Here is a 20,191-nt window from a genome sequence, read left to right as displayed (position 1 = left end):
TGGATTCCCATGCTCTGGAGATGCTGACCCCATGGAGTACTAAGCAGAGGAACAATATACAGGGGGAGCCCAACTCTGTATAGATGGTTTATGGCAGGAGAAGTTCTCTCTTGCAGCCACAGTGAGACGAGAGCAGTGACAGGATTCGGTAAGTAAAAGCTGTTTGTGTCTTCAGAGCAGGCTCGTGTTCAGGGAGCTGACCAGGGAGCGGGACGTCATTCTGGTAGCCCTGAGAGCGAGTTAGTTGCTTTCTGCAGCATACTTAGCTTAGCGATTAACCCAGTATTTAGAGAGGACTTGGGGGGGACTGAGAGAGGAATTTTCATTGACTGTGTCTCTGAGTGTCTAATAAAAAGAAATCCTCACAAGTCCCAAAATATAATCAGTGGGACAATGTTGCAAATCCTGATAGAACTGTGATTCTCTCCAGGGTGTGCGGGTGAAAGTGCCCCTTTATCACCACTATAAGATACGCTGATACTATTTCCAGTTAAAGGACTGAACCTGCTCCTCAGAGCCCACATGTTTCAATTCATACCAATTATGCCATGCAACGGGGTTCAAGCTAGCTGCGGTCAGGCTGTTGTAAAGAGAAATGTCATACCACCTGTGCACATGAGCAGCTTGTCTCTGTGTAGAGGTATTACAATCTGTATGGTGCGATGCACTTTGAAACCTTCTGGGGCTTTCATTCTACTTCACTGCTAGAGGGGCTGCTCTCTGTCCAGGTTCACTATCCCAACTTTGGGCTTCACAGTACCTCTGTCAAGCCATGGCAAGCTCCTTACTCAGAAGCCCTGCCTAGCAGGGAGGTAAAGAATAATAACACACTTCACTCTGCAGTCTCCTTTCCTTTGGGTTAGGGACTTGTGAGAGACAGTCGCTGTCAGCTCGGGCTCGCAGTCCCTCTGCTGTGTCTGCCGGGGCCAGATGTTGAGCAGGAAAATTCTGTTCTATTCAGGTTCTTGTACTACACCCATTGCCTTGGTATCTGAGTTAATGTCATTCGGTCAGTTCACGTGGCGTGTTAGTTAAACAGAAATACTTCTTTACAGGAGCAGGAAAAGTCCCCCTCTGACTTGGTGCTTCAGCTCCCCCGTGCCCTCTGCACCAGCTACATGCCTGTTGCCAGATGACCTGTGCTCCCGAAGGCACTGGCTGGCTCTACCACCGATCCCACCTTTGACTGGCGAAAGCAAACCCGGAGGCAGACTTACCGTTGCCCATGGCCAGCACCTGCATGTTCTCAAACTCCAGAGTGGTGTAAGCTGGGTCCAAAGCTGCGCTATAATCTGCCATCTCCATGTCTATCAGGGCTTTGGAGAGACGCATTATCATCAGCAAACACGGGCCAGATTGCAGCAATTCCCTCGTTGGAGGTTATTGGCCCTTCAGCCTCCCGCTGCCTTCACTGCGTCCCCTATCTGTTGTCTTTTATTTCAAATATTTCTCTGAAAGGATTTGCTGAGCTTCAAGGCCTATACTCCCCAGAGGGGTGGAGGCAAGAGGCGGGGGGGTTAATCTTTAATCATCTCACCCACTGGTGAACGCTAAGCTGGCTGGTTGGTTTTTTTTTTTTTTGGTGGGGCAGCAGTGATTTTGTTGACTGTTTATTATTGAATCTACATGCACTTTGCTGATTTCAGCTTCTGGGCACATGCCGGGGTAGCAGCACTTAGAAAGAGGAGCATTCTCCATGAGTGAAGTACATTTGTTGGGCTATTGATCTTGATGCTTAATTGTTATCATGGGTCTTAATTTTAGCTGAAGTGTAAGAACTTGGAAAAACCCTTCCTGGAGAAAGAAGTTCTTGCCCTGTTCCCTCCCCTTCAATATTCTCCGGCTTTCTCTCTCTCTCGTCCCACACACCCTTTTCTCTCTCTCGCTTTCCTTTCACAGAAGGTCACTTTAACCGGAATTGCCATTTACACATGGTAACAATGGGGGACTTTCATTTTACTTCCCTATAAACTGAGTTTTACAGGGCCAGAGCTCACTATAAACACTTCTCACTCCACAGCCATTCCCAACAACTTTCAGGGACAGATTTTCAGAAGAGCCTGGCATGCAAAGGTACATGTCAAATGTGAGCACGAGTGTGACTCTGTGTGCATTTTGAGCGCACGGTGGATTAGACATAAAATTGCACTGACATTTTTTTTGTGTGTCTAACATTTTTGAAAAATCTCACCCCAGAAGAGCAGCTCATTTTCCTGTAATTGATTTTCAAGGGCCAGTCTGAAAAATCTGCCCTGTGTGTTTGTATTTTAAAAATTCCACCAGGCATTTTACAATCCAACAGAACTTTATTCTGCAGGGTGTCTTTCTTATATACTATAGCACGCAACACATGCGGTAGAGTTAAGTCCTGATCCAAAGCCCATTGAAATCAATGGGAGATTTTCTATTAACTTCCATGGGCTTTGGATCAGACCTTCGAATAATACAGGACAGTAAGAATGTATGTTACAAATGTCAGAAAACAGAGGTGCTCTTTTTCTGAGCTCCTGGCTTCATCTGGGGGTTTTATGGGATGCCAGTTTATCCAGTGTGTGGCAGTGGTTTGCATTGGGAAGGTTTTGTACAATCCACTGTAATTTCCATTGCACAACAACACAAGATCAACAAGTGAAAATCAATTTATCACTTAACAGCATCAGCTGAAATTGCATAGAAGGGCCAGTAATTAACGATTAGTGTCAGCTCTCTGTGTAATCAAAACATCCCAGTTTATTTCTCAATCAATGCAGGGCGATTTAATCTACACACTGCGAGTTAATGGCCCTGAACTAGTTTTAATCACTCTTCACAGGCACACAGGACAGGCTGGGCCACGTTGAGTCAAAAAGACTTGACTGATAGGAATGGCTTCCCTATGACAGCTCAACACTGAAATCCGGGGCCCTCGGATTCCGAAATGGTACATGCCACTGGGCTGTGACATTCGACACATGAATGGAAAATCATGGTGATGTCCTCCGCATGCTGTTTTGCAAAGTCTGTGCCCCAAGACACTGACAGTCTATATCTGAAGGCACAGACACCATCCATACCCTGAGGCTACTGCAGTATGCTCCATAGGGTACCTTGCTTCAGCTTGGTTGCTGGAGGTATGGGAAAGCCCCACATTCCTTTCTTGGGATTGATGTCTAGTGTTTTTCCCTGGTGTGGTTGCAGAAGGATCATTAAAGATACAAAGGACCCCCACTCTGAACTCACATGGCTGATATATCACTTCCCCTTCAGCAAGGAGGATTCTGAGCCAGGAATTCATTTGTTTGAAACAATGTGTGTGAGGTGAGGGTGGTAGAATACAGCCCCTTAACAGCCTCATTCCTGGGACCTCAGTCCCAATCCAGGCTTGGCCAGAGTGATCCCTTTGATTAGATAAATGGTTCAGACACTAAGTCAAATATGTGCAGGATTTGCCATAGTGTCTAGTAAAATATCATAAAAGCATGGCCCATTTTGCTTAGTTCAGCAAAACAAGTCTTTGTTCAGCTAGGCTGCTGACTAAATAAGACTGAAATACTTGCTCGCTCCCATTAGGTCTGGAGGACATATGGCAGGGAGGGTTCAGAATCCTAGGAATAGAAAACGAAGAGATGTATGCGAAACGGGAACGGGGGAGCTTGAGGAAAATTAGATGGCACAGGAGGCTGGGAACTGTCAACAGGACATAGGAGCCTTTCACCTCTAGGTTGATGGTGACTGCAATTCACCATTACTGGTGTTTTCAGTTCAGTTCCTAGTGTACAAGGCCCAGATCTTCAAAGATACCTAACTCCCATATCACAAAACCCTTATCTCAGCAGAGAGGTCAAAGACTGACTGGGACAAGGAGACTACACACTTCCTGCATCCTTGAGGATGGTCACACCAAAGCAGGGATGGGGTACCCGACTGGCAATGCTTGATTTTGCTCCCATCAACAATAGACCATCCTACTCATTAGTCAAGTTACCCAAGCTCCAGTCTAGTATGAGAGGATTCCCCTCTCCCTGAGAGACTGACAACTTCTCTATTGAGAGTTTAGGAGAGACTCCCTTGATGAATCAGTGGTAAATTGGTCCCTGCATGATGGCATCTTTGAATGACACACCGACCCATCCTGGGCTAAGCACATAGACCAGGACCGGCGAATGGGTGGCCTGAGAGGGGACCCCTTAAAACATTATTTAATGGACAAATCTTCTCTTCCTTTTTAGGCTGATTTGAATTTTTCTGCCCCACTTAGCAGATGTTTCCCTTTTAGTACAGTCAGAGGGAGGGACAAATTCTGATTTCACTAGTAACAATCCAGAGCAAATCCACTGACTTCAGAGGAGTAAACCCACACTGGGGCTGACAAAATGGCCTTTGAAGTCACAGGAAATATTCTCATCGACTTCATTGGGTCCAAGATCAGGCTCATTGACACCAGTGCAGCTGAGAGGAGAATTTGGCTCAGTTTCAGCAAGTAGCAGCAGCTGGAGGAAAGAAGGCAGAAGCTATGGAGGGTTTAAGGGTGGAATCTGGGCTGGACGATGGGTCTCTCCATGTTCTGTCCTGGCGATGAGAGTCCCGGTGGATGGCAGCTCCACATGCGCCGAGCAGAGCCCCAGACAGAATCCAGTTGGTTTGGGAAACTTCCTCCTACCACCCCACCAATCTTTCTCCCCACCTGCCTTCCCAGGACTTCATACTACATGAGACAGCTGTAATAGGAAACTGTTAGAATTCCAGGAACCAGAGTACCCGGCATATGGGGCAATCGTTCAGTTTTATCAGAGAGCAGTAAATTCTCCTGTGTTTTTCCTCATACAAGGCTGATATGAGACTAATCCTGGCCCATATACAGACTGACAGGCTTGGCAATTTCACTAAGAGGAAAGGGGATTCCCAGCAAATAAAATACGTGCCTCATTAAATGAGCAGGATACAGGGCAATTAATAAACAGGCATGGGAAAGATGTCATCATCCACCACTCCTGTGTGCATAGAGACAGAGAGAGACGCACTCAGAGAGACACAGGGTCTGTCAGTACTACCTGCACAGAGCCACTGAAGTTATAACATGCCTCTCTGCTGATCCAGTTACAGTTTATACTGTGAACACGACAAGATTCCAACATAGATGGTGCCTGTCCACGCTGCTGACTGTAACTGGGTCTCTTGGCCTGCTTATATGTGTGGTGTGGCTGAGCCCAAAATCTATAACAGGCATATACTGATAATTTTACATTGTTAATTCTATTACAAATAAATGTAACAACCCCCTTCTAAATAGCAAGGAAGAATAAATTTGGAAGAAGGGAAAGGGATGCACAACTAACTTCACAGTCAGTGGAAGTGGCAACCCATTGAATTCGATGGAGCTATACCAGCAGAGAACATGACCCTGGCCGCATAACCCCCACTGCCCTACGACTAAAGTGGGACCCCTTTCTATGTGCAGATATTTAGGGACATGACCTTTGGCAGCACTTCCATACCTTGTCCTGTCAATGGAGTTATTGAAAGTGGATTGAAAAATCATTGTTGTTCTTTAGGGAGAAAGGAAAACCCCAGTGACTTCTTAAAACACAATCTGTCATGATTCAGAAGCCACAGCAAGATGGGAGGCATGAGAAGCAGTGTTCCTAGTGGTGAGAGCAGCAGTCTGGGCATTAGGATTCCCGTTCTGCTGGCTTACTCTGTGACTTTGAGCAAGTCACTTCGCCTCTGTGCTTTGATTTATCATCTGTAAAACAGACAAAGGCTGAAGCAATTAATGTTTGTAAAGTCCTTGAGACCATTGGCTGATTGAAGGTATTAGCTGATAGACACTCAAGGCATTTTATTATCCAGTAAGTGCTATCTGTGACAGCGAAGGAAGCAGGGGAAGCAATTCTTCAGGCCTCTCCTTCCATTCAGCATGGAGATGGCCTTCCTCACATCCAGGAAGCCTGAGGCCTGTAGTAAGCAGAAGCCATTGGAAGCAGAAAATGATATGGCAGAATAATTTTGTGAGGAGTATTGCCTCAGAAGCACTGCATTGAGGCTCCATAATCTGTTGAAAATAGGATTCCAAAGGTGAGCTTTGATTCCCCCAGAACCAAAGACAGATGCTCTGTCCTGCACTCCCTACAGACCCCAATGGCCATCCCAAGGCCCCCTGTTCACTTGCAAGGTTTCCATGCAGAGTCAGATTAGCAGACCAGAAAAAGTGAAGTTTTGCGCTGCTGCAGGAGAGCTAGCTGAAGAGGCATCAGAAAAGGACTAAGGCAAGAGTTACGGCTCTGGGCTGCTGGAAGGAGTGGGAGATGGCATGATGAGTAGTGAGTGTTTGCATCCCCAGTCCCACAACTGGAGAGGGAGATGGGTGAGCCATGAAAATCAGAATAGGACCAGGGAGCCCTCAGAAAAGTGTGTCCTCAAGTGGTCAGTTGCATTGTTGTCCCTAAAGCAGACCCTGGATCAGAAAGACCTAGAATAAACATTCTTAAGGTCCCTGGTGAACTTTTGCCAAAGCAGCAGGTAGGGCTGCAGCCACATGGTTTGGAGTGAGTAGTACCTGGAGCATGGAATCTCAAACACATACAAGTTTACAGTAACCATCCAGGCTTCACCTTCAAGATCTGTTTTTCAGCTGGGCCTCCCCCTAGCCTCTAGTTTTTCATGCACAGTGTTGTACCCACAACAAATTTCAAGCCCAAATGGCAATAACTGGATATCTAAGATCCTGCATTACACCTTCAGGCCTAGAGCTAGATGTCCAGTTGCTACAATTCGCAGGAATAATTCACAGCTGGTGCAAATGTAGAGGCCATTTCTAAACATTTCGGCCTACATTCTCCAGGCCTCCACTGTGACCAAAGTGGCTTTGCCATGAGTGTATGTAAACCAGAGCTGGGTTCAAACCCAAAATACTAGGTCTGAACCCACCCCAAATTTTGGAAAAGTTTTGTACTGGATTCCCGGCTTCACAGCTGGGACGTGTGTTTCATCAACAAACATCTCTCTCTCTCTCTGTCTGATCTTTCAGTCTCTCATTCACCAAATAAGCTGAGGGAGAAGCGCAAACCGCCTGAGTTACAAGCTAAAGAACAAAAGTCCTGGGGAAATGACATCAGCATAGTCATCTCCACACCCGGAAAGGTCTCTTCTGCTTTTCTCCCTTTGAAATTTCAAATTCCAGTTTGTGGACAAAGTCCTGTCTATCTGAGAATATAGATCTCCGACCACTGACCAAACTCCATTCCAAGCAACTACCTAGTTATGCTTTTTCCCTGCCTCGCAGTCTCTTCTGTTCACTCGCTGGATCTGCTGGGATCATACTGAAACTCTCACCAGAACGGTCGCGCACATACGAAGTGGATTTCCACATTTTCGTCTTAATCTAACAGCTTCCTTTCGAAGTTGGGAATGGGGAAGAAGATGCTGATCATCTGTAATAACCCAGGTAGGACCCTTACCACCTGCAATTCCTGTGCACAGCCATTATAAACAGAAAAAGAGAGGAGAAAACAAGAGTTCCCATTGTGCTTATACTAGCCATTTTAGGTCATTACTTTAATTTTAAAAAAGGCAATTTAAAAGGGTACAGAAAGCAACAGGCAGAATTAGCTCTTGGAAGCAGAGGCACTTCATGTGGTTAACTGATAACTCCAGCTAGCCTCCTCACTCTCTCATTTCCCCAATTCGGCTGAACTTGCTTGCATGCTAATCATTTCTTGGCCTGTTTATTTTGCATTAAAAAATTAACAGAGAATAGTTTACTGCATGACTTGCTCACACACAAACCCTGCAAGCTAGCAGGCAGGCTTTAAACCCTTATGCAAGACTTTGGGGTCCAGCACTGCATCTGGGCATCTAGAGAGATTATTTTTTTAAAGAACAGTTTTTCTAAAGTCAATATCAATTTCCCCCCCTTCTGTGCCCTGAGTATATTTGCTCTGTGGCTGTTTCCAAATGGGAAAGATAAAGCCAAGGGCTTGTATTTTGTCATACTTTTTGTAAACAGGGATATTTTGGCCACATTGTCAAATCCCATTTGCCTTTTGCCGGAATTTGTCCCATAAACAATTACAGAGCAGAGTTTTCAGTGTGTTAATAAGCAGCTCTGAGGAATTTGACTGGAGTCAGTCTGGGGCGCAGAGAGCTATGGTTCTCTAGCCAATTGAAACAAGCATCAGGTAAAGAGCTGGTGTCGATCAGCTGACATACAGCAGCTGAAGCTCTGGCCCAGTAACACTTCCTGGAAATATTCTTGACAGGTGGGAGAAGCCTCCAGGGAGCTGTAAGGTTCAGCAGAATTAATTAGGGGTCTATTTTCCCCTTGATCTGCACATATAACTCTCACTAGGACATATATATGGCATCGCGAGGGGGATGAACTGACCCCTAAGGCATAATCCGAAAGCTACATAGTCTGTGAAGTGGTGAAAGTGACGAGTAAGAAGCACAACAGACTCAGACTCCTAGGGTAGACCTAGTATTTAAATTCCTAGGAATTATCTGTAGATCTGGTCTTGGCACCTGGGCCAGTTGTTTCTGGGGGCTGGTGTTTACAGGAGATGATGATGCCATGCCTGCATCGCCTGGGGCTGGCATATGGCACGTTAAGGCAGCCAAGTCAGACTGGTTGCTGGGCCCCAGGGGGGCCCACACACTGTGACAGATATGCCATTACTTGCGCATTTTGTAACATGTTGCCTGCTAACAGGAATTGGGGCTTGATCAGAGCACAACAAACTAAACACACTGCAAGGTGCTTAAATTAACCTCAGGCTAGTTCACCACTGCAGACAAGAGGAGTTCTCTGAAAATGTCCAAGCCCAGGAAAAATCAGTCACTTGTCCATAAAATGTGCTCTGCTGCCAAGGATCCACTGGGAATGGTTTAGGGTATCGAGTATTCCAAAGCACTTGGAACATGTGGAATAAGGCATGCTTGGGAGTAGGGAAAAGATTCCACTAAATCTCCATCCACGTATTTGAACTGGAAGCTGCAAAGGACATTCTCAGAGAGCCTGAGCTAATTAAAGGAACGATAATAAACAGCTGCCATGCAAAAGGGATAGGGAAAGAGAACTGTCAACACTTAGACACTCAGACCGTTTAAACATATCCCATGGTAAGATTAGCCCACACAGCACCTTTCATCCCAGGATCTCAAAGGGCTTTATTAATGCTGACAAAGCCTCTAAACACCCCCAGGAAGTAATTATTGTTACTGCCATTTTTTTGTTTGTTTGGTTGGTTTGCATTTTTTAATAAGACAGTTAACCCAGAGAGCTAAGGCCCAGGTTTTCAGAATTGCATACAACTGCACTCACAGATATGCCAGTGCAATTGCACATCTAATCTGTATGCACAGTCACTGAGTCTGCACTATAGCCATGGTAACTGCATGTGCAAATGGTCAGTTATATGTGTTGGTGCACACAATTCCATGTGTGCCGCTTTGAATATCTGGGCTGAAATGACTCAGTCAAGATCATGCAGTGAGTCACTGGCACACCTGGGAAGAGAACTGAAAAGTTCCATGTAGTTACTTTTATACAGCGCCCCGCCAGCTTAGCTAAAAACTGCAGACTCCATTTCTTGTTTTATTTTAATATTGCAAATGGACCTATTTTTGCCCCCAAATGCACCACAGATTTGTGAATAGTTCATTACAAACTTGATTCCAGTGAAAATTAGCCTATTCTGGAGCAAAGCAAGAGCCAATCTTGAGGGGAAAGGTGGTTTCAAAGGGAAATGTTCAAAATACAGTGTATACATTTTGGCAGATTTTCAGTTTCAAAATGACCATTTAGTGGAAAAGAAAATTCGAGGAGAACAAAAGGGCCAGAATGAAGTGATGCAAGTCTGGAGCCTGTGGGAGATAAATGCCACCCATTCTGACTCAGGGAATCCCTGCAGCTCTGCAATGCAGGGATCCCTGCTCAGCATACAGCTCAGCAGACACAGCGAGCGCCTTGCCACTAGTCCCTGCAGGCCATTTGCAGTTCATTTAGGTTTCATTTGCTTCTACTTCATGTTCATTATACACACATGAAAAAGCTCCTGGATAATTCCAGCCAGTGGAGCGATACCCAGAATCGCTGTTGTCAGAGGAGGAGAATTGCCAAAATCAACAAAGGTTACAAAGCAATTTTTTTTTTTTTTTTGCAAAACAATTCCTTGGAACGACCTGCCTGCTGGAAAGGGCCCTGATTCACTGTTTGTACCATTTGCATCATCCACTGCTAGGACTGGGAAATGGACAAATGGGGCTAATTGCAAGGGACCATAAGAGATGGTACACTGCTCCGAAGCCCAAATGGATTAGGAGCTGGGGCTGTGTAGGAAAGTAGGGGATCCACTGACCACTATGTCCTGCTGAGAATCTCAGTCCTAGCATAGATAAGGAAAGAGGAGATAAAGTCACTGCTTAGATAGGAGATTTCCCAAAGGACAAAAAGCATCTTCCTGAAACAAAAGCCTTCCTGATGGATGTCCTGCACAGGATAGCATGGCAGACTTCTTCTGGGCATTGGGCTGTTCACTCTAGACCTGTCAAATGGAGTTAATCAATTAGTGGAGTCCCTCATCTGGGGCCCAGAAATGCTCTGGATGCATCCTACATGTTCACACACTGAGACTAAAAAATGAGACCTCCATGATTCATAGGCAGCGGCCGCAGTAGCAGCTCGCCCAGTTGAACTAAACATTAGCCTCTCTCTGTCTGAGCCAATAAGGAGCTGTAATGAATGAAGAGCTGGAAGAGCCTTTTTGCTCATGCGAGAGTAAGGTTGGTCTTATGGTGGTGGTGGTGGGAGTTCTGGACAGGGATTCAGGAGAGCTAGGTTCAATTCCTGGCACTGCATGGCTTCCCGGTGTAACTATGGGAAAGTCACTTCATCTCTCTGTGCCTCAGTTACCCATCTGTAAGACTTCATTTAAACTGTGTGGGGTACTCAGGTACTGCAGGGGTGGGGCCACTCAGAAGGACAGATCGATCTGACACATTCCACCACATGACTCCATGGGGACACAACCACAAACATCTTTCTTAAACTACAGTTTCTGCCTTGTACTATAATTTATCCTGGTAGTGTAATGCCATGCCCTGGTGGTTGTTGGCAATGTGGATCAAACCTGTGACTTCTGGGTCATAAGTATGAACTTCTCTGCCTGAGCTAAAAGACACAGCTCTAGTCCATTGAAGGCCTCCCAGTAGTGGGTAACATCTGCCACGTGTTTGTTTTCACGTTGCTACTTGTTTATGTGAGAGAAGGCAAGGTCAAAGAAATGTGCCTTGCGCTTGGAATGGAAGGTAGAGAGGTGTGGGATGGTCATTAGTTCCTGTGGGAGTTCATTCCACAGTCTGGGACCAGCTCTGAGAAGTTCTGTCTCCCACATAGACGAATTTTCCACTTTCTGAAGAAAGTTCCATTGTGCCAGAGGAGCAAAGTTGTTGACCATGGGTGTCCATCCCACCGTTTTAGACAATCTTTCAGATATACTGGGCCCAGGCCATGGAGCGCCTTGAAGATAGGCACCAAGACCTGAAACTTGATGTGGTATTCTGTGGGAAGCCAGTGTAAGGAGGAGAGGACTGGGAGGTTTTATATGCTGTGGTAGCCTGTGTCTATGATAAGATGTGTACGGCGTTCTGTACTGCTCTTTCTATTATCCAAGATGGTAGCAGGCTCGTCAAACTCTGGCGGTGGCCCAGCCACCTCTAGAGGGGAACAGAGCCCCACACTGAGCGAGCCTACGTTACACTAGCACCATGATACTGAACAATATTTCATCTCTTGACACCGCATCCATCTTCTCCAACCATTCCCAGCAGAAATAACATTGTGCTATTTGCTGTTCAAAGCCTCTTTGTATTAGGTTGACACCAAAAACACCTGAAGATTTCATGTGCAGTTTGGGGCATCCCAATACAAAAAACAGGGATGGGGAAATTGTAAAGGATCCAGAAAAGAGCAAGAAAGGGTCTGATGGGAACTGAGAACTGTTCAGAGATATTTCAAGGGTATCAGTATCAAGGAGGGAGCAGAACTGTGTAGGTGGAGGAATAGATCAACAGAACTAGAGCAAAAGGAAATATCAAGCTGGACATTAAAAAAAAAAGTCTCAAAAGTGAGATTCTGGGATAATCCTGGTTTCTGGAGTTGGTCAAAAATAGGCAACGCCCCAGGCACTCATCCACACAGGCAAATACACTGGATGACCTCATATTCCTGCCCCTAATATTTCTGATTCTCTCATTGAAGAAAGATGTCATCTATGTAATGTTAGGGCACAAGAATCACCAGTAACTCCATAGCAGGAGAGGTTTATAATCCAAACAGTCACATTAACAACACAGACATGGATGCTGTAGCGCCATCTGGCTAACTTCCAAGATAACGCACGTCACTGCAAATCATTAGTTCCCCTTTAAGCTGAACCCGGAACTCAAAGGCAGAATAACGTTATTATTTATCACAATTGGTTCCCCCAGCACCCTGGGCTAATGGCCTCTTCTGTCATAAAAGCTTTAAAATATATTATGACCATAAACTGCATACATTGAGTCAACTAAATGTTTCAAACACCGAAGTCATGAACTTTTCTAAATCAATCATCAACTGATAAAGAATGCAATGATTAACTGGGTATAACTCCCAGTACAAGTGCCCCCAAAGCAGGTTTAATCAAAACATGCTGGCAGAGGATGACTTTATCTAGAGAGATGGCTGACAGGGCATGGACCGGGCTGCTTCTCGGAAGCAACAGCATGTGTCAGAAGCAGAAACAAGATGGGAACGTTTTACAAAAACACATCCCTCCATAATTTCTTTCTCTCTTGTTTGATTCAAATGGATTTTAGTGCCAATGAAAAGGGAGAAACTGCTAGCTCTGCAGACGGGAACCCTTTAGCCAAAGGACAGGCGCAAAACTGAACACGAGAGTCTGCTTCTATGGAGAGTGGGGAGTTCAATCTCCATGCCCCATTCAGTCCTTGGCCTCTCTCCTGAGGGGGGCCAACAAACCAGGAATTGCACTGCAGACTACCAACCCATCTCACAAAAGGTATCAGCAAATTGCTCAATGGCAGTGACTACAGAACCAATATCTTTATCAGGTGTTGTGGAGGTCGATCTGTCTATCCTAATCTAAGAACATATACCATGTGCGTTGGCATAGTGTCAGTCTTGGATTCATGTGCCTTGCGGTCTACAAAATGTCAGAATTAAGTTCAGGGATGTTGCTAGGAAGTGTTGTAGGCAGGAGGAGGGCAGAGCCCCAGTCTGGGATTTCCCTAGCACTGTCTGGGGAAATCTAATTTTTCCCTAGTGAGCTATGAGAGAAAACACAGGGAGTCCCAGGCTAGTTAGTTCAGACTTGGCTAGCTAGGAATTTGCATATGTGGCACTCACCAGGCTTCCTGACTGTAGGACTGTCCCTGTGAAGCTTGCATAGGGGGTAAGGGCTAGTAAAAAATAATTCCATCATCATCTACTTTGTCTCTGACTTTCAGAAGGGATTTGGCCAGTTTCAGCCTATGAAGTTTGCATCGGGAGAGTCTGATATTCCCTAGACTAGGAGCGCCCTATTCAGTTCCTAAAAAGTCTGTCTCCGCTCCATATGGACAGAGCTAGAGGGAATTTTAGTGCATGTGGTTGTACTGGCAGGGCTCAGCAGAGCAGAGAGACCCTGAGAATGTAGCAGCAATTCATACTGATGTCAGAGTATAGATTCATAGATTCATAGATATTTAGGTCAGAAGGGACCATTATGATCATCTAGTCTGACCTCCTGCACAATGCAGGCCACAGAATTTCACCCACCACTCCTAAAAAAGACCTCACACCTATATCTGTGCTATTGAAGTCCTCAAATTGTAGTTTGAAGACCTCAAGGAGCAGAGAATCCTCCAGCAAGTGACCCGTGCCCCATGCTACAGAGGAAGGCGAAAAACCTCCAGGGCCTTCCAATCTGCCCTGGAGGAAAATTCCTTCCCGACCCCAAATATGGCGATCAGCTAAACCCTGAGCATATGGGCAAGATTCATCAGCCAGATACCACAGAAAATTCTTTCCCGGGTAACTTGGATCTTATCCCATCTAAAAACGCATCACAGGCCATTGGGCCTATTTACCATGAATATTTAATTACCAAAACCATGTTATCCCATCATACCATCTCCTCCATAAACTTATCGAGTTTAATCTTAAAGCAAGATAGATCTTTTGCCCCCACTACTTCCCTCGGAAGGCTATTCCAAAACTTCACTCCTCTGATGGTTAGAAACCTTCGTCTAATTTCTAATCTAAATTTCCTAGTGGCCAGTTTATATCCATTTGTTCTTGTGTCCACATTGGTACTGAGTTTAAATAATTCCTCTCCCTCTCTGGTATTTATCCCTCTGATATATTTATAGAGAGCAATCATATCTCCTCTCAACCTTCTTTTAGTTAGGCTAAACAAGCCAAGCTCCCTGAGTCTCCTTTCATAAGACAAGTTTTCCATTCCTCGGATCATCCTAGTAGCCCTTCTCTGTACCTGTTCCAGTTTGAATTCATCCTTCTTAAATATGGGAGACCAGAACTGCACACAGTATTCCAGGTGAGGTCTCACCAGTGCCTTATATAACGGTACTAAAACCTCCTTATCCCTACTGGAAATACCTCTCCTGATGCATCCCAAGACGACATTAGCTTTTTTCACAGCCATATCACATTGGCAGCTCATAGTCATCCTATGATCAACCAATACTCCAAGGTCCTTTTCCTCCTCCGTTACTTCTAGTTGATGCGTCCCTAGCTTATAACTAAAATTCTTGTTATTAATTCCTAAATGCATGACCTTACACTTCTCACTATTAAATTTCATCCTATTCCTATTACTCCAGTTTACAAGGTCATCCAGATCCTCCTGTAGGGTATCCCTGTCCTTCTCTAAATTAGCAATACCTCCCAGCTTTGTATCATCTGCAAACTTTATTAGCACACTCCCACTTTTTGTGCCCAGGTCAGTAATAAAAAGATTAAATAAGATTGGTCCCAAAACTGATCCTTGAGGAACTCCACTGGTAACCTCCCTCCAACTTGACAGTTCACCTTTCAGTAGGACCCGTTGTAGTCTCCCCTTTAACCAATTCCCTATCCACCTTTCAATTTTCCTATTGATGCCCATCTTATCCAATTTAACTAATAATTCCCCATGTGGCACAGTATCAAACGCCTTACTAAAATCTAAGTAAATTAGATCCACTGCGTTTCCTTTATCTAAAAAATCTGTTACTCTCTCAAAGAAGGAGATCAGGTTGGTTTGGCACGATCTACCTTTTGTAAAACCATGTTGTATTTTGTCCCATTTACCATTGACTTCAATGTCCTTAACTACCTTCTCCTTCAAAATTTTTTCCAAGACCTTGCATACTACAGATGTCAAACTAACAGGCCTATAATTACTTGGATCACTTTTTTTCCCTTTCTTAAAAATAGGAACTATGTTAGCAATTCTCCAATCATACGGTACAACCCCTGAGTTTACAGATTCATTAAAAATTCTTGCTAATGGGCTTGCAATTTCTTGTGCCAATTCTTTTAATATTCTTGGATGAAGATTATCTGGGCCCCCCGATTTAGTCCTATTAAGCTGTTTGAGTTTCACTTCTACCTCAGATATGGTGATGTCTACCTCCATATCCTCATTCCCATTTATCATGCTACCATTATCCCTAAGATCCTCTTTAGTCTTATTAAAGACTGAGGCAAAGTATTTGTTTAGATATTGGGCCAGACGGGCTAGAGGTAACCCCTTTGACTGCATTTATTTGACCCTCCCCCGTAGTCCTGTGGGTTGTTTGCCTTCCTCTGCCCACCAGCTTCTGGGCCTGGCATTCTGCGTAGGGTGTAGCACAGAGTGAGTGCGGGACCCTGAACGGCAAAGTTCCTGACTCCGAGTCGTCGGCAGACAGGAAGAATGCTCTGGTGACAAGAGGAGGTGCGTAGGTAAGGAGAGCTGAGCAAACGACCGGGAGGATTGCCAAGTCTCAGTTCAAAAGTGAGTTTCAAACACATTCCTGTCCTCTTCCCTTTCAGCGAACATCCCAGCCCATGGGTGTTATAGAGGGAGTGTAATGGAGTCTTTCAGGCCTTCTGCGCCCCCTGATAGAGATGTTCACACCCTAACAACACTCTGCTCAAGGCAAACCCACTGTCTCAGGCTGGGCTACCAATAAGACTTAGTCGTTTCGTGGCCTAGAAGGGCCAGGAGGAGATGCTGACCAATCAGGAGCCAGCAGGCCAGTTAAGAAGGCTTGCCTGCTGCCTCTCAGGACAAGCGTGGGGTGAGACTGGGACAGAGGAGGAGCACCCAGTGCTAACCCAGAATGCCAGGGCCAGGTCAGATCCTTGCTTTCAAGCGCTGCAACCAAGCATATGCCTTTGATGTTTGATTGTTGAACATACAGGCAGCCAAATTCTGTGTTTGTAACTGCACAGAGCCTGACGCTGAAATTACAGCCCAGGCTGCCCTGCTCCGAGCAGGCAGCCATAACTTGTGGGGTAAGGCAGGGAGAGTCTGCAGTACCAGGCCTGGCCCAATGACGCATGCTATGGAGCAGCCCCACTGTGACAAGGAGCTAGTCCCAGCTCGCAGGTACATTTTCCACTCAGTGAGCTGGGGTTGAATTCTGCAGCCTCGGGGTGGTTGAAGAGTGAGCAGCTTCCAGTTTACACTGTGTTCCTGCGACTTCTGTGCCCCTCGGGTTGGTCTGAGGCTGTTTTCCCATGCACCCAGGGGAGAAGAGGTCCCTTGTTACTCAAACACATTATCCTAACAAAGCCCCACCTTATGTGAGGAGATGCTGTGACTATACGCATCACGGTATGTCACCTTGAAATGATACATGTTCATCTGAAATGGGAGACCCACTTGGCAGGACTTGTGATGTCCAAGCAGAGTCCCTGATTTCCGCTATGCAGAAATGGAATCCTAAGAAGTCCCTTTTGGCTGACCAGAGTGCCTGGTGGTTTGTATTGCTATTCTAGCAGTCCCATCGTTCCCGAGGAGCAGAGACATCACGGTCACCAAAATTCAGGCCATGATCTCACTACACAGTTCACCCTCAAGAAGGCAAAATGCATCGCAGAGTAATCAGGGATTTCTTTGCCTACACTGCAGCTGCCAGTGAATCGCCAAGCCTGGCCAGACAGACTCGCACTAGTGGGGTTTGAGATAGCAGGCTAAAAATAGCTGTGTGTGCAGAGACTTGGGCTAGAGACCAGAGCTCAAGCCCAGGGGGTCAGGTGGCTAGTCCGAATCACTGCCAGAGTGGTTACAGCCACACAGCTATTCTTAGCATGCTAGCTTGAACCCTGCTAGCATGAGTCTTTCTACGTGGGCTGGCAGGTTCGCGCCCAGCTGCAGTGTAGACATACCCTTGCAGACCTGAGATAGGATCAGTAACATGGGGGTGAATCCTCTGAGGGTCCTAAACCTATTTTTCAATCACTGTAAATAAGGGAGAATGCATTAGTCCCAGGTACTCCAGACTAGTAGGAAATGCAGACTACTTCTGGCCAGTGGCAGGGGGACCTCCAGGGGACAGACAATTCAGTACAGGTTCCAGGCAGTAGCCTAGTGACTGGGATAACAGGACTGTGGCACTAGATTCAGGCCCTGCCCCAGAGACTTCAGGGTAACAGAGAATTCAGTGCTGGCTGCCGAAATTCTGGTCACCCATAAACAGCTGGCAAAATATAAGGGGCAGATGGGGGCTGAGGAGAAATGTTGGTTTGGGAGATTCTTAAACCAGACGAGTGCCATGGTGGTTACACACGAGGTACCTCAGAGGCAGGCAGAACCCCCCCTGCCTAGCCCTGAAGGATCCCTTAATGCACTGACCCTGAGGGATGTTTTCCCAAAGCCACTGCCCAGGAGCTTTCTCAGTGCTCTCCTGTTCTCTCCGGTGGGGGTTTCAGAGCAGTCCGGCATGTGGACAGCAGATGTGGGGGAGGGTCATTAGTACAGCTCTGCTGAATTCATCTGGATGAACTTTCACAACGCTTGCTATGAAAATACCATTCTTTCCCCACTAGGCTGACTGTAAAGTTAAAGACCTACTACCAGTACCTGGCATCTCCTGGAGCAAGTTATAGCTGCTGCCATTCATTTTCCAGAGGATCCGTTGGGCCCCAGGAAGAAGCTAGAGCAGTGTCACCCCCAGACAGGGATTTCTACCCAGCAAGTACCACAAGGGCTGTGAACAAGGAGCCATGTTCAGCGCAAGTAACCGGGAAGCCAGCTGGAGTAAGGGCTGCAGGGATAAGCTAATCTCTTAATGCTGGTCACAATGAGATTTGATTGGAAGCCGGAGTTTACACAATGGAGTTACGGCTTTTAAAGAGTTCTGACGAATGCTTGAACATGAATTATAAGGTGGCCCGAGCTCTGCACCTTGCGACCATGCCCCTAGGGGTGCCCTGTGCCTTCTGGGCCACCTTTTCAAAGGGTCCTAACCCTGGCCTCTGATCTGGCATCCACATATCTGCACACACACACACAGCTGCAGCTTTTGGGGGTTCACAACTGCGTGTGCAAATGCAGAGGCTGCTTTTGAAAACATGACATGCTGAGTTTAGCAAAACGACTCGGTGGGAGTCCGTCTCTGCAAGGTAAGGGGGAAGCAAAAGTCCTTTATTTGAAAATGTTTCTGTACAAACATCCATAATAAAATACCTTGGTACAACAGCCTGTGCCTGAGTCTCCTGTGCTGCACAGAGGGGCACATGTTCCACAGTCCCCATTACGAAAGGATAGGGAGTGATGTAATCATCGAATGCACTGGGCTGCCCTATATAGATGGGCAGTGTTACTAGCACTATTACTGTCAGTGCATTAGAGCACGCTTGATATGTAGCTTTCCATCTTTGGATGTACCCCTGGGAATAAGCTCACCTTTGGGACCTCCTGTGGGCTATACAGTCCTGGTCTCGTTATCGCGGCAGGGCGCTCTATATGGGGCTATTACTGAAAGCTACACAAGCTGCAGCTCAGTGCTGCTAGCCAGATGGGGAATGTTTCGCTGAACGGGTTTCCTCTTGTTCACTCCCAAGTGTCACACGAGGCGCTGATATTGACCTACAAAGCCATACGTGGCTGTGGCTACCTGCACTATTGTAACAGGTGAAATCAGCAGGGGCACCTCGGCTAAGAATCCCTGCATCCAAACATCTTGGGGAGGGGGGGTGTCAGGGAGCTCTTGAGGGGGGGTCGCCTTTTGTTCTGGAATTAGCCCTTTGTTCCAGCAGAACCTGCCAGGTGCGCAGAATAAGGCTCCTTTATTTACCCAGGCTGCTGGCTGACGGGGTGTATTTATTGTGGGCTAGGACTCTTATCAGGTTGACATTTGTCAGCAAGTTCCGGGCATTGGTTTAACTGCCAGTCCCTTCCCTAGTGAATCTATCAGAGGTGATGGTAGAGCTGAAATCCAGGTCCTTCAACATGCAACACAATCAAGAGCTTTCAGCTGGAGTGATCTCAGGCTGTTCCTGCTCCGGGGGCCCTTTGTGGTGTGGCGTGCAAAAGGGACAGGCATGGTCAGGCCTGGTAGCAAATAAAGGGATTTTTTGGCTGGCAAAGTAGAACGAGACCTTGAAAGAGCCATTGCCAGCCTTATCCCAGGAACTGGGATGCTATGGCCTCTATTGATCTTTCTATTCCTGTTTGGCGGCAGTGCTGCTATGACCTTTCCATGCTGGCGGCCTGGCGCAGCAGTACAGGGCAGAAAATGCTGCAATCTGACACTTCACCGCCTAAGCTGTTTGTGTGGTGGGGGGATCCTGACCCACTCCTGGAGGAAGGAGAGATGATGCAAGAGAGGCAGGCAACAGGGCAGCTCTTCAGTGAAGTCACCCAGACCCCTGGCGGGCGGGCGAAGGTGTTTCAGGGCAATGGATTTAATGCTCATACCCAAAAGCTGTTGTAATGTCCCTGTATTCAGCATGATCCTGGGGCTGGGGCTGCTGGAAATCTCCCACTCCGGGACAAGCCTAGACCATGTTTTCTTCTCAGGAGGTCTCCAGGGATGCTCCCTTCTACACTTGCTGAACCTGCTAATCTCCTCCTAGTGGTCAGTCACTGAATCTGAGAAGTCACGTTCTTGTGCACGGGGATTTCAGAGCCCAGGTAAAGAGGCTTCCCTGTTACTAGAAACCACTGAAACTCAGTCTGCA

The 20,191-nt window shown here is 46.4% G+C and overlaps 1 protein-coding gene and 1 long non-coding RNA gene across 3 annotated transcripts in view; one reads left to right on the top strand and one right to left on the bottom strand.

The window, feature by feature from the left end:
* Positions 1-20,191, bottom strand: part of HNF4A (hepatocyte nuclear factor 4 alpha) — a 66,969-nt gene that overhangs the window by 31,743 nt on the left and 15,035 nt on the right. The window contains exon 1 of one of the 2 annotated variants that reach the window (XM_084646469.1): positions 1,218-1,434. The exons of the other annotated variant lie outside the window; for it this stretch is intronic. Coding sequence (XP_084502595.1) covers positions 1,218-1,338 — 121 coding nt within the window. The 5' untranslated portion in view covers positions 1,339-1,434. Of the gene's footprint in view, positions 1-1,217; positions 1,435-20,191 lie in introns of those variants that run through there. 2 annotated transcript variants of the gene reach the window in all.
* Positions 134-18,707, top strand: LOC311530098. Its single transcript, XR_014713929.1, has 3 exons — positions 134-148; positions 7,007-7,423; positions 18,056-18,707. It is a non-coding gene; the product is annotated as an uncharacterized lncRNA (long non-coding RNA).

Source organism: Lepidochelys olivacea (genome assembly GCF_965140295.1).
Source record: "Lepidochelys olivacea isolate rLepOli2 genome assembly, chromosome: 13".
NCBI lineage: Eukaryota > Metazoa > Chordata > Testudines > Cheloniidae > Lepidochelys > Lepidochelys olivacea.
Note: the sequence above shows the minus strand (reverse complement) of the source record. Positions and strands in the feature narration are given on the sequence as shown.